Source organism: Rhincodon typus, chromosome 36 (genome assembly GCF_021869965.1).
Source record: "Rhincodon typus isolate 14 chromosome 36, sRhiTyp1.1, whole genome shotgun sequence".
Classification (NCBI taxonomy): domain Eukaryota; kingdom Metazoa; phylum Chordata; class Chondrichthyes; order Orectolobiformes; family Rhincodontidae; genus Rhincodon; species Rhincodon typus.
This window is the reverse complement of record NC_063367.1, coordinates 615,315-642,695: the sequence shown is the minus strand read 5'-3', so window position 1 is coordinate 642,695 and position 27,381 is coordinate 615,315. Positions and strand designations below refer to the sequence as shown.

At 41.0% G+C, this 27,381-nt stretch overlaps 1 protein-coding gene across 8 annotated transcripts in view; it reads left to right on the top strand.

Annotated features, from left to right (window-relative positions):
* Positions 1–27,381, top strand: part of usp3 (ubiquitin specific peptidase 3) — a 135,143-nt gene that overhangs the window by 65,604 nt on the left and 42,158 nt on the right. For all 8 annotated transcript variants that reach the window (XM_020530999.2, XM_048617243.1, XM_048617246.1 and 5 more), the window contains exons 5-6: positions 15,906–15,987; positions 21,551–21,633. In XM_020530999.2, coding sequence (XP_020386588.1) covers positions 15,906–15,987; positions 21,551–21,633 — 165 coding nt within the window. The remainder of the gene's footprint in view (positions 1–15,905; positions 15,988–21,550; positions 21,634–27,381) is intronic.

Sequence of the window (27,381 nt, the reverse complement as noted above, 5' to 3'; positions counted from 1 at the left end):
AGGATCTGGGCAATGGCAAAGTGGTATCGCTAGGTCATTAATCCAGAGAACCAGGTAATATCTGAGGACTTGAGTTCAAATCCTGTCATGGCAGTTGGTGGAATTTGAATGCAATAAAAATTTGGGTTCTGTAGTTCAGGTTGCATCTGCCGCCTTGTTCCAACAGTTGACAAGCGGCTTGCTTTGACTTTAAATGAGTTCTTTGAGAAAAATGGTTTCGTAAGGTTGTATGTATTTGTTATGTGTATGTTTGTCATTCCTTCCTGTCATAATGACATCATAACGCCTGGACATGTTGTAACTGCATTACCTGTTTGTGTCGATGGAATTATTCTTCACAGTACCATTTAGAGTAAAAGGGCAAATAAAAATGACCCAACTTTCTCTATTCCCAGCAATGACATTTAATATTTTCATTGTCTCCCAAGTTGGCTATTTTTATCTTTCTGATGATGAACTGATGAATAACTTCACATTGCGCATCTAAAAATGCTCACTCTGTATGCAGCAAGGACTCCAAGCGTTGAGCTGAGAAAACTGGTTAAGCTATGTTTTTCCAGCTATTTAAAATAAAGTATGCTTTGTAATATTCTCAATTATTTATATTTAGTATAAACTTTAAATATGATTTCCAATTAATGGTAGAGGAGCCCTTTCCCAAAACTTCTGTGGGAGAGGACTTCATTCTTAATCATTGTTCGTACCTCTCACGTACTTTTGCCTTTTCAAGTCTGGCTGACTGTTAACAGATGAATGGTCAAGTTCTAGGACCTGATCCCACAAACTGGCATGAAAAGTTTAAAATAAGTTTATTGCACCTTTTCGAAACTTAAGTGTTATACTCTTAGAGTATAACGGCAGTTGGATTATACTCAAGACAGAAATCAGAAGGGCAAAAAGGGAACAGGAGATAGCTTTGGCAGATAGGGTTAAGGAGAATGCAAGGAGATTCTACAAATACTTTAAGGGGAAAAGAGTAACAAGGGAGAGAATAGGGCCCCTTAAAGATCAACAGGGCCATCTGTGTGTGGAACCTCAGGGGATGGGTGAGATACTAAATGAGTATTTATTGTGGAGAAGGATATGGAAGCTAGAGAACTTGGCGAAATAAATAGTGATATCTTAAAGTGTCCATATTACAGAAGAGGAGGTGCTGAATGTCTTTAAAATGCATAAAGGTACATAAATCCCCAGGACCTGATCGAGTGTATCCCAGAACTTTGGGAAGTTAGGGAAGTGATTGCTGGGCCCCTTGCTGAGGTATTTGTAGCATTGATAGCCATAGGTGTGGTGCCGGAAGTCTGGAGGTTGGCTAATGTGGTGCTATTATTTAAGAAAGGTGGTAGGGAAAAGCCAGGGAACTATAGACTGGTGAGCCTGACGTCATTGGGTAAGTTGTTAGAGGGGATTCGAGGGGCAGGATTTACATGTATTTGGAAAGGCAAGGACTGCTTTAAGGATAGTCAATGTGGCATTGTGCGTGGGAAATTGTGTTTCTCTAACTTGGTTGAGTTTTTTGAAGAAGCGACAAAGAGGATTGCTGAAGACAGAAGTGGACATTGTGGACTTCAGTAAGGCATTCGATAAGGGTCCGCATTGTAGACTGGTTAGCATGGTTAGATCACATGGGATCCAGAGTGATCTCGCCATTTGGATACAAAATTTCCTTGAAGGTAGGAGACAGTGGGTGGTGGTGGAGGGTGCTTTTTGGACTGGAGGCCTGTGACCAGTGGTGTGCTGTGAGGATCAATGGGTCTGCTGCTTTTTGTCATATGTTTAAATTATTTAGATGTAAACATAGGAGGAATGATTAATAAGTTTGTAGATGATACCAAAATTAGTGGTCTAGTGGACAATGAAGGAGGTTATCTGAGTACAATGGGACTTTGATCAGATGGGCCAATGGGCCAACAAAAGGCAGATGGAGTTTAATTTGGATAAATGGATTAATTTAGATATGGGCCAAGTGCAGGGAAATGGGTTAGCGTGGATGGACATTTTGGTTGGCATGCACCAGTTTGGGCTGAAGGGCCTGTCTTTGTCCTGTAGGACTCTGACTCTATGAAATGGGAGGTATTTTATTTTGGAAAGGCATATCAAGCCTGGACTAACATACTTAATGGTAGGGTGCTGGGGAGTGTTGCCAAAAAAAGTGACCTTGAGTTGCAAGTTCATAGTTCCTTGAAGGTGGAGTCACAGGTAGACTGGTAGTGAAGTAGGTGTTTGGTACACTTGCCTTTATTGGTCAGTGCATTGAGTATAGGAGTTGAGATATCATGTCGTGGCTGTACAGAACATTGGTTAGGCCACTTTTGGAATACTACATTCAATTCTGATCTCCCTGCTATAGGAAAGATGTTGAAACTTGAAAGGGTGCAGCAAGGCTATACCAGGATGTTGCCAGGGTTGGAGGGTTTGAGCTATAGGGAGAGGCTGAATTTTTTTTTTCCAGTGTCGGAGACTGAGGGATGACTTAATAGAGGTTTATAAAATGATGAGGGGCATGGATAGGGTGAATTGCCAAAGTGTTTTTCCCAGGGTAGGGGAAATCCAGAACTAGAGAGCATAGGTTTAAGGTGAGAGGGGCAAGATTTTAAAAGGGACCCAAGGAGCAACTTTTTCATGCAGAGGGTGGTGTGTGTAATGAAATGAGCTGCCAGAGGAAGTGGTGGCACCTGGTACAATTTAAAAAAAAAAAAAAATTAAAAGGCATCTGGATAGGTGTATGAATGGAAGAGTTGAAGAATATGGGCCAAATGCTGGCAAATGGGACTGGGTTCATAGAATCATGGAATGCCTTCAATGTGAAAGCAGGTTATTTGGCTGATCGGGTTCACGCCACCCCTCCAAACAGAATGCATCCAGACATCCTATCCCTGTACCCAGCATTTCCTATGGCTAATCTATCTCACCTGCATATGCCTGGAAACTATGGGCAATTTTGCACCGCTAATGCACCTAATCTGCCCGTCTTTGGACTACAGGAGGAAACTGGATCACCCAGAGGAAACTCTCGCAAACGCAGGTAGAATGTGTAAACTCCACACAGACAGAGAGTGGAGTTGAGCCTGGGACCCTGGTGCTGTCAGGCAGCTAACCACTGAGCCACTATGCTGTCCTTTAATTTAGTTAAGGGTATCTGGTAGGCATGGACAAGATAAACTGAAAGGTCTGTATCTGTGCTGTACAAATCTGACTTTTGATCTTCACTAGTTCACAGATCATGGTTCTGCATGTGGCTGTCACTTTTCATTGCTGCCCCCACAGCTTCCAAACTCTGCACCCTGTCATAAAAACTGGCAAAGTACAATAAGAATGGAGCCTGTTGCCCATATTGAATTCTTTATTGCTGGTCACAGTACTCATTTAAGGTCAGCTATTAATGACTGCTATGACTTTTAGGGAATGTACATTTAACTAATATTCATTTCTAAGCATGGAGAACATTTTATAGTTCAAATTATCCTTGGTATGCATGACTTCGTAGCTCTCACTAATATTTGAACAGACCATTCAAAATAATTGGTATAAAGTAGTGAGCATAGAACAAGGTCAAGTGGTTTGACAAATATGATCATTGGGACGTGAATAGGCCATTCAGCGCCTCAAGCATGTTCTACCATTCAATTAGATAATAGATCATAGAATTTTACACTACAGAAGGTGGTCATTTGACCAGTTAAGTCTGTACTGGCTCTCAAAAGAACTGTTTAGCTAGTGTCGTTCTCCAGCCCTCTAAATTCATTGCTTGCAAATATATATCCAACTCTATTTTTTGAAACCTCCTATGTAATCTGTCTCCACTCTTCCAAGCAACGCATTTCAAATCCTTACAACTCTGAGTAAAGAGAAACCGAAAGAACTGTGGATGCTGTATATCAGGAACAAAAACAGAAGTTACTGGAAAAACTCAGCAGGTCTGGCAGCATCTGTGAAGAAAAAAAGGAAGGGTCACTGAACCCGAAATATTAACTCTGACTTATTTTCTTCACAGATGCTGCCAGATCTCCTGAGCTTTTCCAGCAACTTCTGAGTAAAGAGATTTCACCTCATCTCACTCCTGGCTCTCTTGCTAGCAATCTTCAAATTGTGATCCCTAGTTACTGATATACCAACTGGTAGAAACAGAATATCCTCCATTACCTTGTCAAAATTGTTCATAGTTTTGAACACTTCAGTAAAATCGTCTCTAAACCTTCTCTGTTCTAAGGAAAATAAGCCCAATTTCTCTCATTTTTCCTTGTATCTGAAATCCCACATTCCTGGTATTATTCCAGTAACTCTGCTTTGCAATCACTCCAGGGCTTTAACATCCTTCCTTAAATAAGGTTCCCAGAACTGAACACAATACTCCAAATGTGGTGTGAACAATGGTTTATAGAGGTGTAGCACCACTTCCTTGCTTTGCTTTTATACTCTATGCGTCTATTTATAATCCCAAGGATCCTATTAACTTTCTTAACTATTTTAACTTGCCTTGCTACCTTCAGAGAATCATGCATATGAACCCCAGGTCGCTCTGCTCCTGTACGCCCCTCAATCGTATCATTGAGCCTGTATTGCTGCTCCATGTTTCTTCTACCAAAGTGTATTACGCCACGTTTCTCTGCTTCGAAGTTCTCTGCCAGGTGTCTTGCTCATTTGGCCAACTTGTCAATATCCCTTTGAAGTCACTCAGCATCATCCTGACAATTTACTATTTTCCCCCTAGTTTAGTATCATCTGCAAATTTAAAGATTTTTTTTTTTCTTCCGTACCTTTCTCCAAATTGTTTATAAATCAGACAAAGCAACGTTCCCAACACTGATTGCGGGAGAACACCACTTTCAACACTTCTCTGACGTGAGACATGCCCATCTATACAGATGCTGTCAGACTTGCTGAGTTCTGCCAGCAATTTTGTTTCGGATCTCCAGCATCCATGATTTTTGTTTTTATTTACTGCACAGTGACCCTCCAAATAGGTTGCGAGTGGGCAAAAATTCAGCAAATGGAATATGTTGTGGGAAACTGTGAACTTGCCCACATGGCGGGGAAAATGGAATAGAATCAAAGTATCTAAATGGGAGAGATTGCAGAACACAGAGGTCCATGAATTGCACAAAATTAGTATGCAGATACTGAAAATGAATATGTTAGCAAATGGAATGTTGTCATTTATTGCTCAATCAATGGAATACAAAAGGAGAACTGTTTTGCTGCAGTTGTGCAGGGGCGTTTGTGTGTACAGTTTTGGCCTCCTTATTTAAAAAAAAGGAGAATATTTATACTAAAAGCAGTGCAGAGAAGAATCACTCCTGTGATGAGGGGATTATCTTATGGGGAAAGGTCTGAATTAATTGGAAACAAAAACAAATTGCGAGAAAGCTCAGCAAGTCTGGCAGCGTCTGTGAAGAGAAATTGGAGTTAACATTTCAGGTCGATTGACCCTTCTTCAGAACTCTTTTTACTGAATCAGTTGGAGTTTCGATAAATGAAAAGGTAACTTATTGAAACCTACCCTGAGGGAACTTATGATGGAGTGGGTGCTGAGAGGATTTTTTTTTAATATATGGGAAAGACTAGAACTAGGAAAAGTGTTTAAAACTTGGGCCTCTTATTTCATGCAGAGATGAGAATTTTCTTCTGAGGGTTGAGAGTCTGTGGAGCATTTTTCCTTGGAGAGTGGTGGAGACAGTTCATGAAATACTTTAAGGCAGAGGTCATTCTTAATTAATGAAGAAGTCAAAAGTTAGGGAAATTGTTAGAGAAGATTCGCATCAGTGGTAGGGAAATTATTGGAGAAGTTTTTAGGGACAGGTTTTAATCACTTTTGGAAAAGAATGGACTTATTAGGAGTTGTCAGCATAGCTGTTTGGGGAGGAGGTCTTACCTTACAAATTTGCTTTGGGTATTTTGAGAAAGTGACACAGATGATTGAGAGTATGGCAGTTGATATTCTCAAAATGGTGTTTACTAAATTGTATGACATGGTAGGCCAGTCTAGAAGATTAATCACATGGGATTCACAGTGAGTTGGCAATTTGGATACAAAATTGGCTTAGTCATAGAGTAATACAGCGTGGAAACAGTTCCTTCGGCCCAAACTGGTCCATGCTGACCATAGTACCCACTCAGCTAGTTCCAATTGCCCGCATTTGGTCCGTATCCCTCTTTAACTCTTTCCATCCATATACCCATCCAAATGTTTTTAAAATATTGCTATTGTACCTGCCACGACCACTTTTTTTCTGGAAGCCCATTCCATATACATGCCACTCTGTGTGAAGAAGTTTCCCCTTCAGGCCTTCCTTAAATCTTTCCTCTCTCACCTCAAACCTATGCCCTCTAGTTTTTGATTCCCCATCCCTGGGAAAAAGACTATATGCATTCATCCTATCCATGCCCCTCATGATTTTATACACCCCAGTAAGGTCATCCCTCATTCTCCTATGTTCCAAGGAATAAACTCCTATCCTATCCAACTTCCCCCTATAACTCAGGGCTAGTCCCGGCAACATCCTCGTAAATCATCTTTGCACACTTTCCAGTCTGTAATTGTGGAGGGTATTTTAATAACACAAGATCTGTGACCCAGTGGTGTTCTGCAACGACCAGTGGTGGGACCTCTGTTGCTTCTAATATACGTAAGTTAATTAAATGAAAATGTAGGTGATCTGATTAGTAAATTTGCAGACAACACAAAAATTGGAGTTGTGAACAGTAAGGAATTAATAAAGGATACAGTAGGATATAGATCAGTTAGAAAGTTGGGCAGAGAAATGGAAGATGAAGTGTAATCTGGACAAGTGTGAGCTGTTGCATTTTGGGAGGTCAAATGCAAGAGGAAAGTGTACAGTAAACGGAAAGAACCTTAGGAAAATTGATTATCAGAGGATCCTTGGGGTGCAAGTCCATTACTTCCTGAAAGTAGCAACACAAGTGGATAAGGTAGTAAAATAGGCCAATAGCATGCTTACCTTCATTGGTCAAGGCGTTGAGTATGAAGTTAGCAAGTCATGTTGCAGTTGTTTAAAACTTTAGTGAGGCCACATTTGGAGTTTGTGTGCAGTTCTAGATACCACATTGTCGGAAAGATGCGCAGGCTTTGGAGAGGATGCAAAAGAGCTTTGCCAGGATGTTGCCTGATTGGAGTGTATTAGCTATAAGGAGAGGCTGGGCAAATTTGGATTGTTTCTGCTAGAGTGTTGGAGGCTGAGGATGATCTGAAAGAAGTTTTTAACATTGAGAGGCATGGATAGTTAGTCTTTTTCCCAGGGTGGAAATGTTAAATACTAGGGTGCATAGGTTTATGGTTAGAGGGGGCAAGTTTAAAGAAGACGTGCGAGGAAAGTTTATTTGCATAGATTGTGGTAGGCGCTTGGCATGCACTGCCAGTAGAAATAGTAGAATTGCAATGTTTAAGAGGCATTTGGACAGATGCATGGATCTTATGCAGGTGAATGAGTTTAGTTCGGAATGGCATCATGGCCAACACAGCCATGCTGGGTCAAAGGACTGTTCCTGTGCTCTGTTGTTCAGTGGTCTATTTGAGAGGCAGTTAAAAATCAGATATCCATTATCTTATTGACCGAATTGCCTACTCCTGTTTCCAATTCATATTTATTTGTAATCTATTTACATGAAGTTTGTGGTCTGTGATCATCACTGGCTAAGCCAGCGTTCATTGCCCATCTCTAGTTTCCCTTGAGAAGGTGGTGGTGAGCTGCCTTCCTTTAATCGTTTCAGTCTTTAGGGTATAAGTACACTGTTAGGGATGGATTTCAGGATTTGAATGCCGATGAAGGATGGCTTGGAGAGGTACTTGCGGATGAGGTGTTCCTATGTGCGTGCTGTGCTTGTCCTTATGGATTGCATAGGTACAGTTGAGAGCCTTGGTGAGTTATTGCAATGAATCTTATTAGATGGGAAAGAGTACTTCACTGTGCATTAGTGATGCAGGGAGTAAATATGGAAGATGGTGTACTGGATGAGTGCCAATCAAGCAGACTGCTTGGTGTCAAATTTCTTGAGTGTTGTTGGAGCTGCAGCCATCCAGGCAAGAGGAGAGTATTCCATTCACACTCCTGACTTGTGCCTTGTAGCTAATAGTTGAGCACTGGGGAATCAGGCAGTGAATTACTCACCTCTGACCTGCTTTTGTAGCCACCATGTTTATTTGGTTACTGTAATTCACTTTCTGGTCGATGGTAATCCTCAGTGGTGTTGTTAGTAGGAGATTCAGCAATGGTAATGCCACTTAAGGGGCTCTTGTTTGTTATGGTCAATGCCTGACATTTGTGTGGCATGAATGTAACTTGCCTTATCAGTCCAAGACTGGAATTAAAGCTTTATGACTGGATGCTGCTACACGATCATGAGTGGGTTCAGTGTTTAAAGAGTAACAAACGGTGCCAAACATCATGTGAACATTTCCACTTCTGACCGTATTACGGTGGAAAGTTTATCAATGAAGTAGCTGAAGATGATTGGACTTGGACACTACTCAGAGAAATTCTTAGTGTTGTTCTGGGATCAAGTTGATTTCTAACAACCACAACCGTCTTCCTTAATGCTAGGAATGACTCCAACTAATTGAAAATTTTCCCTTTAATTCCAGTTTTGAGAGTGCTCCTTGATGTCGTACTCTGTCAAATGCTACATTCATGTCTTGCCTTATCTTTGGAGTTAAGCACTATCATCCATGTTTGAAAAATAAAGTAAGAATCTTACTTTATTATACATGTCAACTTATTTTCTTGTGGTGCAAAAAATTATTTAAATGAGCTTCATTCCCCCCCCCCACCCTGAATACTTTTGAATAAAACTTTTGCATGATATATTTAAACTTTTTTGTGTGAATGTAAAACAAAAACACCTAAATTTTTGGAGAAGACCAGGGAGACCACCCCTTAATGAGCACTGCAGAAACTGAATCACTTCAACACTGCTGGAAACACTCACGATTAGACAGCATCTGCAAAAATAACTTTTTTTTAAAAAACTGATATGTTAGCTCAGTTACCCTACAGAACCTCAAATGTTTACTCTATTTCTTTCCACAAATGCATCATCATTTTTCCCTAAAATTACACATATAACAAATTTTCTATTTAGTTCTCAGTATTAGTAGCTTTCCTCATCTTATTTTTTATTTTGAAAATTGAAATTATCAAATTAATTGGATTTCAGATAAATAAAAAGGACATAATAGCATCATTTTTTTTTAATTAAAGTACATTATGCGAGCAAAAAAACTTTCAGATCCATCACCTTATTCTATCCAATCTGCTCCTGTGCCATGTGCATTGTCAAAGGAAAGTGCTGATATCTGTATTACTATTGTTGTTAAGATACTGTTTCCTGGCTTCCGAAGCCTTTCTCATTTTGCTACTGTTGCGAGAGAAATACTTCAGAAACGTTCTGGCAACAGGATATGCACAGTTTTGTGACGTTTGGATGAACTTACCCAGTGTTACCTTAACCACACAACCATCGCTGAATTAATCATCATAAATCCATTCTTTGCTTGACTGCAGTTTTATTTGAATCCTTGAAAGAGTACGTGAATCCTATGTTATTCAAACCTTTTATAAAACTTGCTCTGCATAACTGCTTTGCAAGATGAATGTTTTGAGATCCCATTCTATGGTGCACAGGAAGTTGAACACTGCCCTGCCTTAATGCATTTCATACCTATAACAAAATGAGCACATCGTTTTTGAAAGCAGAGAATTAAAGCAGCATGACTAAGCACTAGCAAGGGAAACTTTTTTTTATCATAATGAGTTTGCGCTTTAGTTTGATATTGTGACCTAGTCAGAGAAATTCAACCCAGACAAAGCACCATGTACCAGGCATGCAGCCAGTTACTTACTCCCACTGATATTTGCTGATACTTATACAAATTAATAATAAAATTAATTATACAACATATTTACACACCTAATGCACCAGCAGTTGCCTGTTTTTTTTTAAAGGAAGGCCTCTTATAGTAACAATTCAGTCTCTTGTGTTAGAAATGATAACTGATCCATATTCACAGCTGCTCATTCTCATCTTTGCTGCTAACTGAAACCTTCAACTTGGAGGTCATAATAAGACTGTGATCAGACCACTTTCTGCTTTTCCTTGTCATTGGACTGTAGAAGCTATTGCTGCTGCTTCCTTGTTTCCCTAAGCACCTAAGCCAAAAGCCACCAGAATACTATTGACCTACTGAGCAGTTTCCTTGCCAGATAAATTCGCTTATTCCCAGCAATACAAACTTTTTCCCTTCATCGTGGTACACTTCACGTCCTCTTCACTGCCATAGGCATAAACATTCAGGATTACATTTTCTTAATCCATGTAATGTTCATTTGCTGGATTTAGCTTTACATCCTTCTCCTAAAAAGGGTTTAATATTCCAAAATAATTCTGGAGCTCAAGAATGACTTTTTAGCTCCATTCTTTTCGCCACCTCCTCAATCCTAGTTTCGTAATTGAAAATGAGAAGCTTATAGATTTTTGTCTCTGAGATGACCGTACAGCTGCTGCCTCCTTTACCAGAAGTAGAATCGTACAATCTCTACAATGCAGAAAGAGGCCATTCAGCCTGTCAAGTCTGTGTTGACCCTCTGAAGAGCATTCGCCCATATCCAGCCCCCCGCTCTATCCCTGTAACTCCCATTTGCCATGGCTAATTCACCGAGCCTGCACATCCTTAGACACCACGGGGCAATTTAGCATAGTCAATCCACCTTACCTGCACATCTTTGTTCTGTGGTAGGAACTCGGAGCACCTGGTGGAAATTCATGCAGACACTGGGAGAATGTGCGGACTCCACACACAGTCACCGAAGGGTGGAGTCAAACCTGAGTCCTGATGCTGCGGCAGTAGCCCTGTGCCATATCCACAGAGTAACACTCTTGTACAGTAACTCAAGCCCTACTAACCCTGTTGCACTTTGCCCTTTCTTCCCTATGTATCAGCCTTTTGAAAACCCCATTTCTCTTCCCTTAATCCTCTGAAATTGCCTAGATACCACTTATGGTCTGTGTTACAATTGGCATTATGAAAGGTTCCCTTTCCTCAGTGCCAATCACTCTGCCATTCAAAACTGCATCGTCTTTCCGTCACCGAAAATCCATTGGGAAATCCATTTGAAAAACATCTTGCTTGTTGACCCCAACACCTCCAAGTTCAACTGCGTTTATCACTCAAGACCTCCATTCTGACTTCCAGCCATATGAATGCATTCCTTGGGCTTAAGTCATAAGTGACATTGTTTGTGACTGAATTATTCCTTTTCACATTTCTCAATTTTCTTGTAAGGTAAAGTTGCCATTGTCTGACTGGACTATATGGCTGCTCTCTCGTCAGAGAGAGAATTGTCATGACTAATGTTTTTTTTTCCTCCCTGCATCCTTAGGAACGCAGCAGAATAGGACTTAGGAACATGAGAAGGCCTGCTCCACCATTCAATAACATCATGGCTGATCTGGTGGTGGCTTCTTTTCCACATCCTGTTTGGAACCCACAGCCCTCAAATCCTTTGATCAAAAATGTATCTAAGACAGTGTTATCAACCCTCTGACAGAAAAGGATCTTGTCATCTCTACCTTTTAAAAAGGAAAAAGTCAGAAGTCACATGACACCAGATTATAGTCCAAAAGGTTTATTTGAAATCCTTTGTCCTTCGTCAGATGAAGTAAGGAGGAGACATTATTCTTTTCAACTGTTAACTTTAGAAACCCTCCCCACTCTGGAAATACCTCATGATCTTGCATGTTTCAATAAGGTAAAATCTCATTTTTCAAAACTCCAATGGTATATACCTAACCTATTCAACTTTTCTTCAGAGGATGACCTTTTCATCCCAGGAATGAGTTGTGTGAAGATTCTCTGAACTGCTTTTAAGCAGTTACATTATTGCCAATTATTCAGCTTTCCGAGAGTGCCCTTTTGATTCTATTCCTATCTAGTGGATGCAGCCAGTGTATTTCCAGGCAGTGATTTCCATGCCATTTGCTGAACATTTGTTTCGGAGGTCTGTCAATGTTATATGCTTGGAGAAGCTTATCCTCTCCACCTTCCTTCATGTCTTGCAACTGTTGCGCAATGCTCTTTGGTGGCAAAATGACCACAGAGTGTTTGGCTTACTAATGGGTAATACTCAATTTCACAGGCATTCGGTTTTAATTTTGTCTTGGCTTTCTCTGCTACTCAAAATTTAGCCTTGAAAACGATTATGAGTAATAATATTGATCACATCCACAAGCTGCCCCAAAGCATTTCACCATCAATATTATTCTTTAAGGGATGTCACTGATGTAAGTATTTTTAATCAACGTATTCTGAGATGTTATGACTCACCTCTAGAGCAGGTAGAACTTGAATCAGGCTTTCTGCTTTAAAGTCAGATGACACCAGAATATAGTCCAATAGGTTTATTTGAAATCACAAGCTTTCAGGGTGTTGCCACTTCACCTGATGAAGGGGCAAAGCTCCAAAAGCTTAAGATTTCAAATAAACCTGTTGGACAGTAACCTGGTGTCTTCTGACTTCTGACCTTGTCTCCCCCCAGTCCAACACCGGCACCTCCATGTCTTCTGACTTAAAGGTAGGGATACAAGAACCATTTAAGTCTCTGTTATATGGTTAACTGTGGGAGCCAATTTGTGTCTCATCAGCACTAAATGGGTGAATGGTGTGATGATATTCTAGCCATTATTTTTCATTTAGCTAAGAAAATGTCAAGCTCTTCTTGGCACCATTTTGTTTGCACTTGAACAATCAGTTCAATATCAATTCTAAAATATGTCACCTTCTATAACGCAACATTCCTAAAATTCTGTATTTGAGTCCCAGCCTCTGTTATACGTTCAAAGACTTGAGTCGGGTTGAACCTTCTTCAATATTTTTACTAAAGCGAGAATGATTTGAGCCCTATGAATGATTGCCAGTATCTTGCAATTGACTGTAAAATGGATTAATCTGTTTGAATGGAATTCAATCCAGCAGCACATACAAAGCTCTTTGAAAGTCCACAGTTTAAAAAAAGTGAAACTACGAATCTGATTAGTTGTATATAGCTCCATCAGGAATAGGGAGTGGTTAGTTAATTATATGCATGAGCACAGCATTAACAACCTTGAAAATCCTGCATCATGAGTGAGTATTTTCCTGTTTTTTTTAAAAAAGCACATGTTAGGCATCTTCAGTAGGAACAAGCCTTGTAGTATTGCAAGAAAAACAGGCTTTTAGTCAACGTTTTTGGGCCTTAAGCTGGAATTTAACCACTTTGTTAATTTTGAATCCCAAGCTTTTTCACCACCTACACAGCATGAGAATGATCAATGCTCTGCATTTGTCTCAGTGAAAGCAGTCCCAATAATGTCAAGAACCTCAAGTCCCAAACTTTTACTCCTTTTGGGTACTCCTTTAAATCCTATCTTTCTGGTGAAGCTTTTTATCATTCATCTAATATTTCCTTCAGCACAGTGTTGATTTTTATTTACCTCCTGAGAAGTGTTAAAGTAAATATCAGTTGTGATCCCTAACTCGGGATCTCCACTTGAACCACAGTTCATTGTTCAAAATTTATTTATGGGATGGGATAATGCTTGCCTTGCCAGTAACATATTCCCTGTTCATAGAAAAATTTAAATGCTAGCTATAGTGGGTAGAAATATTGTGATATGGCCTGTGTTTAGAGCACAAGAAAGGCAAACTAAATACTGATTTCCAATGGTGGGGACTCCAGAAAAAACAAATATAGTCCTCAGATGAAGGAGGGTTTGAGGGCCGGGGAATGATTTAGTGAGTACATACAAACTTATGTCACCTCCGATTTAAAATCATACAGTCTGTCCTTATGGAAACTGCTTCTGTGAACCTGTGTTGTGATTGCAAACTTCTGCACTGATACCATATCCATGGGGCTGGGATTTGTCTGTAATTAAAGTGATCAATTCTTGCAAATATGGAAATGAAATCAGAATTCTGCAGATGCTGGAAATCTCAATTGAAAAAATATAAAATGGTGGAAATACTCAGCAGGTTAGGCAGCCATTGTGCAAAGAAGCAGTTAATGTTTCAAGTTGCTGACTATTGTTGAGTTCACTAACATAATGAAAAATCTCATTTGAGGCAGTTCAGAGAAGGTTTACTTGGATGATCCCCAGCATGGAGGGATAGTCTGATGAGCAAAGCGTGAACAGGTTGGGGCTGTACTGGAATTGCTTACTAGAGAGAACTGTAGGGCGGAGTCACTGTGTATATTTCAGACAATAGATTCTTGATCAGTATCTTGCATCTTTTGACACTTCAAGTGCTCATCAAATAGTTTTTAAAGATTGTGAAGTTTCTCTCCTCAGTTACCCTCCAAGGCATTTCGACCTCCATCACCCAATGGGTGAGAGTTTTTCCTCTGATCCCCTCTAAACCTCTTTAACGTTATTTAAACTAAATATGTCTTTAAACTTTAAAGTTATGCCTCCTTTGTATTGACCCTTTGACTTGGCGAGGTGGGCAGGGAGCAACTGCTTTCTATTCACCCTGTCCATACCCATCATTATCTTATATACGCCTATCAGCTCCTGTGACAACCTTCTCTATTCCAAAGAAAATAACCTGAACTTATCCATCCTCTCTTCATAGCTGAAATGCTCAGCACCAGGCAACATCCTGGTGAATCTCATTTGCACCCCCTCCAGTGCAGTCGCATCCTTCCTGTAGTCTGGTGACCAGAACTGCCAGCACTACTCCAGCTGTGGCCTAACCAAAGTTCTGCACAACTCCAGTATGACCTCCCTGTTCTTATCTGTGCCATGACTGACAAAGGCAAGCATCTCATATGCCTTCTTCTTAATCTACCCTATTAACCTGTCCTGGTACCTGCAGGGATCTGTGGATAAGCACTCCAAGATCCCAATGTTCCTCTGAGGTTCCTAGTGTCCTGCCAATCATTGAGTATTCCTTTGTCCTGTTCCTTCCTCACAAGTGCATCACCTCTCATTTATCAGAATTAAATTCCATCTGTCACTGATATGCCCATCTGATCAATCTATTTATATTGTCCTGTACTGTAAGACCTTCCTCCTCATTGTTAACTACCTGGCCAATCTTTGTGTCATCCACAAAGTTAGGTGCACACACACATACTCATTGACAGTATTTATGAATCTTTGATACATAAGGGACTCGACACCGATTCCTTTGGTAATGCCGCTGCACAACAGCTTCCAGTCTGTCAAACCACTTTCTACCACCACTACCTGCCACTAAGCCAGTTTTGGATACAACCTGTTAAATTATCCTGGATTCCATTACCCTCTATATCATAGATCCCCTATGTAGGATCTTGTCAGGGGCCTTGCTGAAATCCATTAAAAACTACATCAACAGCCCTAACTTCATCCAAACACTTAGTTGTCACCTCAAAAAAATTTACCAGATTTGTTGGGCATGACCACCTTTGACAAAGTCATACTGGCTATCCCTGATCAAACCCTGTCTCTCTAAATGAGGTATCAAAGGTTACGAGAAAAGAGCAAGAAAGTGGACATGAGGAATGTTGATTCATCATGATCCTATTGAATGGGGAGCAGGCTCGAGGGGGCTGAACTGTATACTCCTGGTTCTACTTCTTATGGTCTTTACGCTCTTAAGTTTGCAACACACATTATTTGTTTTCCTGTTTTGTAGGCTGTGTTAGCCAGCATCAATGATTCACATGTAATTGCTTTCAATGTTTATGTGGGATTTTGTCTTAATTGTGCAATGTGACTCAACAGCATTTTAAGCAATTGGATAATTGAACTCTGCAATGAAGCATTGAGTAGAAAATACCACTTAATAAAAGGCTGACATAAACATGCTGCATTCCACAGCATCCAGTGAAAAGTGAGGCGCACTCTAATATGTCCTTTTCATCATACAGTTCAGCATTTTCAGCAGACAGACACCGTAAAAGAAAGTTGATGGAAAGTTCATCTGTGAACAACAAGTATTTGAAGATCAATGTAAGTAGGATTGTAATAATTACTGGGCACTTTGTTCATGAAAACATTCATTCAACAGCATTTACTCTTGCACCAATTATCTTCCATGTGTGGTGAACCGATTAATTACATATTTTTGTTCTGCCTTCAAGAACGACTCAAATAACTTTCCAAAAATGTTGCAACACAATGTCTTGTGAGCAGAAGGAATTAGGAAATTGGTATTAGTAGGGAAATGGTATTGCGGAAATTGATGAGATGAATGGCCAATAAATACCCAGGGCTCAATCACCTACATCCTAGAGTACATAAGGAAGTGCCCATAGAAATAGTGGATTGTATGTATTCTAGAAAAATTCTTATGGATTAGAGGGTAGCTAATGTCATCTCACTATTTCTAAAATGTAGGTAGAGAGGAAACATGGGATTTATAGACCAATTAGCCTGACATTAGTGGTGGGGAAAATGCTGGAGTCCATTTAATAGCACAGTTAAACTTGGAGGGGTTGGGATCAACAAGCAACATGTTTTCAAAGACTCAATGGATTTTTGGTGACAGAAGACAAAGCACTTTTGAATGGTAGAGGGTGGGATGCTCTTTGGAGGGTCAGTGTAGACTCAATGAACTGAATGATCTTCTCCCACACTGTAGAAATTCTGTGATCCTAAATAGTTCCTGGGGGCTAAAGGGATTGAAAGGTATGGGGAGAAAGCCGGAACAGGATACTGAGATAGATGATTAGCCACGAACATAGTGTGTGTCAGAGAAGGCATAGAGTGCTGAATAGCCCACTTCTCCTATTTTAGAACAAAGAACAATACAGCAAAGGAACAGGCCCTTTGGCCCTCCAAGCCTGTGCCCTTCCATATTAAAAATGTCTTCACTTAACAGGATCTGCATCCTTCTATTCCCTTCCTATTCAAGTCTTTGTCCAGGTGTTTCTTCGATGCTGCTATTGTGTCTGCTTCCACCACCACCTCTGGCAGCGAGTTCCAGGCACTCACCACCTATTGTGTGGAAAAACGTGCCTTGCACATCTCTTTTAAACATGCCCCCTCGCACCTTGAATGTGGTCCCCTCGTAATTGACCCCTCAACCCTGTCAAAAAGCTACATACTTCCACTCTTTCCATGGCATTAACGATCTTATAAACTTCCATCAGGTCGCCTCTCAACCTCCGGCATTCCAGTGAAAACAAACCCAGTCTATCCAACCTTTCTTCATAGCTAACATCCTCCATACCATCCCCACTCTAAAACACCCACATCCTTCTGGTAGTGTGGTGACCAGAACTGTGTGCAATATTCCAAGTGTAGCCTGACTACACTGTAAAACGGCAGCATAACTTGTCTATCCTAAGACTCACTGCCCCTTCCAATGAAGGCTAGCATGCCATAAGCATTTTCTATTACCACATTTACCTGCGCTGCCACGTTGTGATCTGTGGTCCTGCATATCAATACTCCTAAGTGTTCTGCCGTTCACTGTATAATTTCCACCAGTACTTGACCTTCCAAAATGCATCACCTCTCATTTGTTCATATTAAACTCCAGCTGATCTATAACCTGCTGTATCCTCTGACAATTCTCCTTACTATTTGCAACTTCACCAATCTTTATATCATCTGCAAACTTACTGATTAGACCAGCTGTTTTCCTCCAAATCATTTATGTAGATCATGAACAGCAGAGGTCCCAGCACTGATTCCTGTGGAACACCACTAGTCACAACCCTCCATCCTTCCACCACTATCCTGTGTCTCCTATGACTAAGCCAGTTCTGTATCCATCTTGCCAGCTCATCCCTGATACCATGTCGCTTCACCTTTTGTACCAGTCTGCCAGGAAGGACCCTTTCAAAGGCTTTACTAAAGTCCATGTAGACAACATCAACTGCCTTTCCCTCAATTGTCTTCGTCACCTCCTGAAAAAACTTGATCAAGTTAAGGAGGCATGATCTCTCCCAAATAAAACCATGCTGTCTATCACTAATAAGTCCATTTGCTTCTAAATGCATGTAAGACATTGTCCATAAGAATCTTTTCCAATAATTTCCCTTCCACCGACATGAGGCTCCCTGTTACCCTGTTTAAATAATGAGACAACATTGGCTGTTCTCCAGTCCTCTGGGACCTCACCTACGGCCAAACAGGATACAAAAATGTCTGTCAGTGCTCCAGCAATTTATTCTCTTGCCTCCCGCAATATTCTGGGAAAGTCCCATCAGGACCCGGGGACTTATCTGCTTTAATACTTTTTAAGACGCACAACAACTCTTACTTTTTAATAGCAACCTGGCTTAGAAATTCAACACTCCTTTCCCTGAGATTATCCTCCACCAATTTCTCCTCTTTGGTGAATACTGCCACAAAGTATTTCTTTAGGACCTCACCTATCTCTTCTAGCTCCACTCTCAGATTCCTTCCTTTATCTTTGCACGGGCCACACCTTTCCCTGGCTGCCCTCTTTGATTTTTATATGTATAAAAAGCCTTGGGATTCTCCTTAATCCAGTTTTCTAACAACTTGTCATGACTCTCTATCATCCTTCTAATTCATTGTTTAAGTTCCTTCCTACTTTCCTTATATACTTCAAGGGCTTTGTCTGTTCTCATCCACCTCGACCTTATGTATGCTTCCTTTTCCTTTTTGACCAAGATCATAACATCCCTTGTCATCCAAGGTTCATGTAACTTGCCAAACCTATCCTTCATTCTCACAGGAACTCCTGAACGCTCACTCCTGAACTCTTATCAATTTCATTTGAAATACTCCCACATGTTCAATGTGGATTTACCCTCAACCAGCTACTTCCAATCAACATTCTCCAGTTCCTGCCTAATATTGTTATAGTTTGCCTTACCCCAATTTAACACCTTCACCCGAGGACTGTTGTTAACCCTAACCATGAATATCATAAAACTCTCAGTATTATGATCACTACTTCCAAAATGATCCCCCACTGACACTTCACTAACCTGGCCAGGCTCTTTTCCCAAAACCAGGTCCACTATAACCCCTTTCCTGGTTGGACTGTTTGCACACTGTCAAGAAATCCTCCTGAATGGCCCCTACAGATTCTGCCCCATTCAAGCCCCTATTACAAAGTCCCAGTCAACGTAGGGAGCATTAAAATCACCCACCAAAACAACCCTGCTGTTTTTACATCTTTCCAAAATCTGTCTACATATTCTCTTCTCTATCTCCTGCTGGCTGTTGTTTGGCCTGTAGTACACCCCAGCATTGTGACTTCACATTTCTTATCCCTGAATTCTACCCATATTGCCTCGCTGCACGAATCCTCTGATGTGTATTCCCTCAGTACAGCTGTGAGATACTCCTTTACATCCCCTTCTATCACACCTGCAACATCTAAATTCTGGGACATTCATCTGCCAGTCCTATCCCTCTTTCAGCCGAGTCTCCGTATGCAATAATGTCATAGTTCCAAGTACTAATCAAAGCTCTAAGCTCTTCTACCTTGCTTATTATACTTCTCGCATTGAAACACTTGCATTTCAGACTACCTCCCCTGCTCTTTTCTGCAAAGTTTCCCTGCCTGCTCTTATTCTTATACATGTTTGCCTTGGTTTCTACCTCTTCTCCAATTTCTGCATCTACAGCCCTACTCCTCTGGTTCGCAACCCCTGCCACACTAGTTTAAACCCTCCCCAATCACTCTACTAAGTCTTGCCCCCCCACCCCCACTCTCAGTTTCTATGTTTCTATGTGCAGACCAATCCTGGCATGGTGACTAACATGGCCAACTGACAACACCGGCCCTATCTGCGTTCCATTTTGGCATTCTGAATAGCTACTGCATCTTCATAGCACTGTGTAGCTGATTATTTCTGCCGCTGCATAAGATAACAACGATCTGTGAACAGTACTGTGAGACCTTTCATGTATTTCTTCTTTTTTGAATTTCTTGGAAATTACTTTATTAGGTTTCAATGTCTTTTGTCTCCAAATTGAGGTAATTCTTATTAAATGATATATTTGAATTCTAAGATTGAAGTTGCGCTAGCCTTTTGATTAGGTATTTAAGAAACACCAACTTTCATTTAGTTTGTACAGTTCAATGTGGATAACTTTCCATTCTAATTGTATTTTAAATTTTTATCTTTAATCAATATTCATGCAAAGATTGGAGAAGATCGGCAGTTTATTTTAAATTAAAACATTTGCAGTTAACCTTCCCTATTCAAAAAGGGAGGCGAAAAGCAGATAGTTACAGTCTGATTAGCCTGACATCTATTGTTGGAAAAATGTTAAATCAATTATTAAAAGAAGTAATAGAAGCATATTTGGAAAACTATAATCTAATCAAACATGGCTTCATAAAAGGGCAATTATGTCTGACGAATTGATTAGCGTTTTTCAAGGAACTCTCAACCAGAGTAGATAGAGGGGAACCAATGTTCGGACTTCCAGAAGGTGTTTGACAAAGTGCCACATACGTCCGGGAATTGGCTAATGGGCAGAAAACAGTGAGTGGGGATATGGGGTTCCTTTTCAGGTTGGTGATCTGTGATCAGTGGAGTCGCAGAAGGATCAAACCCAAAAATAGGTGGAGAGCTACATTGTGAATGGGTACACAATGTTTACAGAGGGGCATTGATAGATTAAGTAAGCAGGCTAAAATCTGGCAAATGGAGTACAGTGTGGGGAAAATGTAAAATTATTCATTTTGGAAGGGAGAACAAAAGAACAGAATATTATTTGTATGGAGAAAAACTGAAGAAAGCTGCAGCTCAAAAGGGTCTTGGGGGTTATGTGCACAAAACACAAAGCTAGTACATGGGTGCAGCAGGTAGTCAGGAAGGCTAATGGAACATTAGCCCTTATTTCAAAGGTGTTGGAGTATAAGTAGGGAAGTCTTACTGCGACTTTTCAAGGTACTGGTGAGACCACATCTGGAGTACTGAGAGCAGTTTTGGATTCCTTATTTACGGAAAAATATTATTTTATTGGAGGCAGTTCAGAGAAGGTTCACTAAGATGATTTCCATTATGGAGGGGTTGTCATATGAGTGAAGACTAAAACATCTTGGGACCCTGCTCATTGAAATTTAGAAGAATGAGAGGTGATCTTGAAACATATATGGTTCTTAATGGGGTATGAGAAGGGAAATGCTGAGTTGATGTTTACTCTTAAAGGAGAGTCTAGGATCAGACAGCGTACACTCAGAATAAAGGGGTGCCAATTTAAGACTGATGTGAGGAGGAACTTATTCCCTGGGTGTTGCATGTTCTTGGAACTCCTTGCTACAGAGAACTGTGGGGGCAGCTGAGATAGCTTCTTGATCAGTTGGGGAATCAAGGGGATTAGGGAAAGGGCAGGAAAGGGGCTCTGAGGAATATTGAATGGCAGAGCAAACTTGATGGGCTGAACAGCCTACTCTTGTTCCTATTTCTAATGGTTCTGTGACTGTTCACTTTGGACGATTCTAGTAGTGACTCAGTTGAGATAGTGTTAACCAGCAAAGTTTTACACTCCGAGTTCCAGCTAGTCAGGTGTCTGTTGAACTTGGATGCGGTTGAGCTTACTAATCAGCAACTAACAGGTTCTAATCATCTGATAGGGAGGGACCACTGCCATTTGCGCCACAGGACTGCGGAATCTTGGGAACACCTGTTTTATGAATGCCATCCTCCAGTCACTCAGGTAATAGACTCATTGCAGAGGTATAATCAACCCACCATTCTACTTTTAGATTGAAAAATAGAATTTATATGTTGGTTTGACAGAATTGTTGTGATGTTTACCAGGTATTTTGGTAGTGCTATATCTAACACTCTTCTTTTGTGAAGTCTGCATTGTGATGCTAAATAATTGCATGCAGCTAATACTGTTGTATTTAGAACTGAATGAATTTTGGATAATATTTAACAAATCTTTCCAAAACAATACTCCAGTTCATCTTCCTACAGCTCTGATCACTTCAAGGAACTTATCTTTTTAATACCAGTGTAACGGAGTGTTTCCCTGTTCTCTGGTTTATAAAGACAGGCTAATTTGTATTCTTGCAGAAGTTGTCATACCTAGATAGACATTTATCTCCCCATTTCTTTGAGCATTATACAGGGTAGGAGGTATACAAAATTCTTCTTGAATTTGTAATCTCCCTGTTCAATTTTGAATTTGCAATTCACAGTCTCCACATAACCTGTGTTGTATTGAAGCAAACCTTAAATACAGTCAACTGGCATATGGAATTTGAATGCATGTCCCCAGGGCATTAGTCTGGGTTTCTGGACTACTCATTCAGTGACAATACTGTTATTTCAAGAGGAGACATTGGCCTAGTGGTATCATCGCTGGACTGTTAATCCAGAGGCCCAGATAATGTTTTAGGGACCCAGGTTCAAATCCCACCATGGCAGATGGTGGAATTTGAATTCAATAAATATCTGGAATTAAGTCTCTAATGATGACTGTGAATCCATTGTTGATTGTTGGGAAAAACCCATCTGGAAGCTACCATCCTTACCTCGTCTGACTTGCGTGTGATTCCAGACCCACAGCAATGTCGTTGACCCTTAACTGCCCTCTGGGCAATTCAGGATGGGCAATAAATGCTGCCTAGCCAGTGACACCCTCATCCTGTGAATGAATAAAAAAAAAAATGCCACTACCTCATGCTTTAAATACCTGTGGGGAGTTTCTGCTTTCTGATCCTGATGACAAAATTTTGCAGCACTTGTAGTATGTCTTTGATTAAATGTTTCTGTGGGAAGACTTTAATCTACCCAGTGCAGCAGTTATATACCACAAACAACATAGGTCCCAACACTAAGCCTTGCGGAATCCCACTGGTCACAGGCTTCCAGTCACAATAATACCCCTCCACCATTACTGTCTGCTTCCTGTCACTCAGCTAATTTTGCATTCAATTAGCCAAATTTCCTTGGATTCCATGAGCTCTTACCTTTCCAACAGATTCTCATGTGGCACCTTTTTGAAACTTGCTGAAGTCCACCTCAAACACATTGCCCTTAGCTACACCCCTGTTCACTTCTTAAATATTCAATCAAGTTGGTCAGCTATGACCTGCCCTTAAAACTATGCTGACGGTTCTTTGATTAGTACCTACCTCTCCAAGTGCTTATTAATTCTGTCCCTCAGGATTGCTTCCAAAGGTTTCCCTACTACCAAGGTTAGATTGATTAGCCTGTAGATTATCCCTACTTCCCTTCTTGAATAAAAGTAACACATTTTGTCCTCCAGTCCCCTCTGGCTGGAGAGGAATTGAAAATATTGCTAGTGCCACTGCTGTTTCCTCCCTTGCATAATAGTGTGGAATGTGCCTTGAACACAATGCCAGCAGAGACGTTAGCAAAGTTTGAGGCATTTCAACAAACACCAGAACAGACTGAGAATAGAGAGATGTAGACCATTTGCAGGCAAACGGGATTAATTTACAATAGCATCATGGTCAGCACAATGGTGGTCTGTAAGACTTTTTTTGTGCTATACTGTTCTATGTTCAATGAACTACTGACATCTAGCTCCATGCACAAATTACCACTCTGGACTTAATGGGACTTCCTCTTTCCCGAGTTATCCTTTTACCCTTTGATGTACTCATAAAGTAACTTTTTTATTTTAACCTTTATTTCACCTGCCATTATCCTTTCATACTTCCTTCTTGCTCTTCTAATTTCTTTTTTAAGTTCGCCCTTGCATGTTCTGTACTCCTCTATGGCTTCTGCTGTTTTGAGCCCTGCTCCCCATATTTATACAGCTAGTTCAAACCTAATTAACTCTTAATGTATCCATCATCTATTCCCTCATTTATTTGGGTCCCAGGCATTAATTCAGACTATATTAGATGATAACAAGCAATGTGGTTGACTCTTATCTCCCCTTACAAATGGCCTAGCAAGCCATTCAGTTGTACCAAATGACTATACAAAATATAACAAGGATAAAATGTGATGGACCTAAGCACTGAATTTGTACATAACAATAGTACCAGTCAGTCCTGCACAGTGTTCCTTATATTCCAGAGGTAAGCCAAAATTGAGAGTTGTCCAACAGACTAGTCAAGCAACTACCTTAATGCTAGAATCATACCTTACAGCTGTTATCCCTAGCTCCTACAATACCAGCCCTAGTATGTCTTGCCCCATTAACAGGTAAGAGCAACCAGAGGTGGTAGTGTACAGGGACCATGAGATTTTTTAATCTAATGTGTATTTACTTTTTTTAAATGAGATGTGAGTCTCGTTGGCTAAGCAAACATGGCCATTTTTGCATGCCAGAGACTGGAACTCCAGCCTGTAATTCATCACCTGACTCCTTAAGGCTTGTCCTTCATCTGCAAGTGTTAGTACCACTTTTTAAAAAGTTATTCACAGGATGTCAGCTAGCTATCCAACTCTAATTGCATTTGAGGAGTACCGTAGGTGCTTTGAACAGCTGTACTCTTACACCCACAGTGCTGTTAGAGAAGGAATGCTGGGATTTATAATAATTGATGTAAAGAATGGCAATATCCAAGTTTGGTGTATAACCTGGGAAGAGAATTTGCAAGTGGCGACATTCACATGCACCTGATGCCCTTCCTCTTTCAGGTGGTAGAGTTTGTAGGTTTGGGAGGTCTCGTCAAAGGAAACTGGATGAGTTGCTGCAGTGTATCTTGTAAATGGTACATGCTGCTGCCACTATATGTTGATGGTGAAGAGTGAAGGAGAGACTAGATGCCCAGTAAGTGTATGGTGGAGTGTTGCTGAGCTGAATGCATTCAGTAAAGTGGAGAATATATAATAACACTTATGATTAGAAACTTGTATAACTGTCTTTGCAGTATAGATTGAATAATTGGGCGGCACAGTGGCTCAATGGCTAGCACTGCTGCCTCACAGCGCCAGGGACCCGGGTTCAATTCCTTCCTTAGGCGACTGTCTGTGTGGAGTTTGCACATTCTTCCCATGTCTGCTTGGGTTTCCTCCCACAGCCCAAAGATATGCACTCTGGGTGGATTGGCCATGTTAAATTGCCTGTAGTGACCAGGGTTGTTTAGGTTAGGTGGGTTAGACATGGGGAAATGCAGGGGTAGGGGAATGAGTCTGAATGGAATGCGCTTCGGAGGGGCGGTGAGGACCAGCTGGGCTGAATGGCCTGTTTCCACACTATAGGGATTCTACGATTCTATGAAATGTCACTCATAGTGATAACTTAAACCTTGTGTTTAAACAATGGCAAAGCTCTCAGACATGTATTTAACCTTAACCCTTTCAGTGTCTGCCACGTCATAGAGTCATAGAGATGTACAGCACGGAAACAAACCCTTCGGTCCAGCTCGTCCGTGTTTACGAGATATCCTGAATTAATCTAGTCCTATTTGCCAGCATTTGACCCATATCCCTCTACAACGTTCCTGTTCATATACCCATCCAGATGCCTTTTAAATGTTGTAATTGTAACAGTCTCCACCGCATCCTTTGGCAGCCATTCCATACACACACCATCCTCAGTGTGGAAAAAGTTGCCCCATAGGTCTCTTAAATCTTGCCCCTCTCGCCTTAAACCTATGCCCTCTAGTTTTGGTCTCCTCCACCCCCCCCCCCTCCTGTTTAGAAACCTCTGTAAGGTCATCCTCAGCCTCTGACACTCCAGGGGAAAATAGTCCCTGCCTATTCAGCCTCTCCCTATATCTCAAACCCTGCCAGTTTTAGGGCTGGAGCCTGAATTGGGGCTGTGCAGTTCGCTTATCCAGTAAAATCCCAGGATGTTAAAATCTCTGAGGCTGCAACCTGGTAACATCTGTGCAAACCTTTTCTAAACACTTTCAAGTTTTACGTCTTTCCTATAGCAGGTAGACCAGAATTGAATGCAGTATTCCAAAAGTGGCCTAAACAATATCCTGTACAGCCACAACATGACCTTACAACTCCTGTACTCAATGCACTGACCAATAAAGGCAGTGTACCAAACACCAACTTCACTCCTCTGTCAACCTGCAACTCCTTTTTCAAGGAGCTGTGGACCTGCACTCCAACGTCTGTTTGTTCGGCAACACTCCCCACGACCTTAAGTGTAAAGCCCTACCCTGATTTGCCCCATCAAAATGTAGCATGTCACATTTATCTAGATTAAACTCCATCTGCCGCTGCTCAGCCCATTGGCCCATCTCATCAAGGTCCCATTGTACTTTGCGATAACCTCCTTCATTGTCCACTACACCACCAATTTTGGTGTCATCTGCAGACTTACAAACCATACCTCTTCTATTCACATTCAAATCACTTACAAAAGTGAGTAAAAGCGATGGACCCATGTTCTCCATGCAGGACATTGAAAAGTGCTTTTTCCCCTGTATATATTTTGTTTAACTGCTGCCAAGGTACAACACTATACCTTGTATAACAGTTGATGTTGAATTCAGGGTGGAGTTAAATTGATTTGTTCAAAAACTCTTTGGATTATATGATATGATCACATTTTGCACTCATTATGTACTTGATGTCGGAGTTGATTGCAGTACACTTATTTAACACTTGTTGATCTCCTCTTGACTTTCAAATGGGGATTCCAGACTAAATAGCCAGTTTGAGCTCCCAAAAGTTACGTGGTGGGAACCGAGGCAGGCAGAAAAATGTCGAGTTCGTCACAGTGCGTGGCCTTAGAGATTTTAACATCCTGTGACTTCTCTGGATAAGCCAGCTATGCAGCCCCCATTCAGGCTCCAACCCTAAACTGGCAGAAAGCATTTGCTTAACAGTGGACTGGTGTGCGATTTCAGGCTGGTGCCTGGGGCACAAAGAAACATTCCTGGCAGTCAGTTAAGGGGTGGAGAGGCCCAAGGTTCCTCTTTGAGGCATGTTAGAGTATTCCTGATCTTCTCTGCCCACAAAGAAACAAAATCAAATGCAATTCATTCCCTTTTTTTGAGCCTCTGGTGAACTTAGCTCCCCTTAACACCTTGATGGACTTTGTGGGGAAAGGACTAGTCTCCCTGGGCAGCCCTTGGTTTAAAAAAGGAGTTAGGGTCCGATGTACTGCCTTCTATTGGCTGGTCCATTTCTCTGCTTAATAGAGCAAGTTAAAATGCAGCAGTGGGAAGACAGCAAGGAACGTTGGCTGCCATGACTTTTCATACCATTTTAATTATGTCCCTGGCTTAGAGGCAGGAAAAAAAAGGGGGAAATCTCTGACTGTCGTTTCAACACTGAGTTGGTATTCACCAAGGAGAAGAACGTGGTGGATTGAGAGATTAGTCTGGGGCATGCTAATATGCTAGAGCAATGTGAGGTCAAGAAAGAAGTAGTGTTAGGTCTGTTGAAGAGCATTAAGGTGGATTAGTCCCGAGAGCCTGATGGTATCTACTGCAGGTTATTGAGAGAGGCAAGAGAGTAGATTCCTGAGGCCTTGACCAAGATCTTTGTATCCTCTCTAGCCACTGGTGAT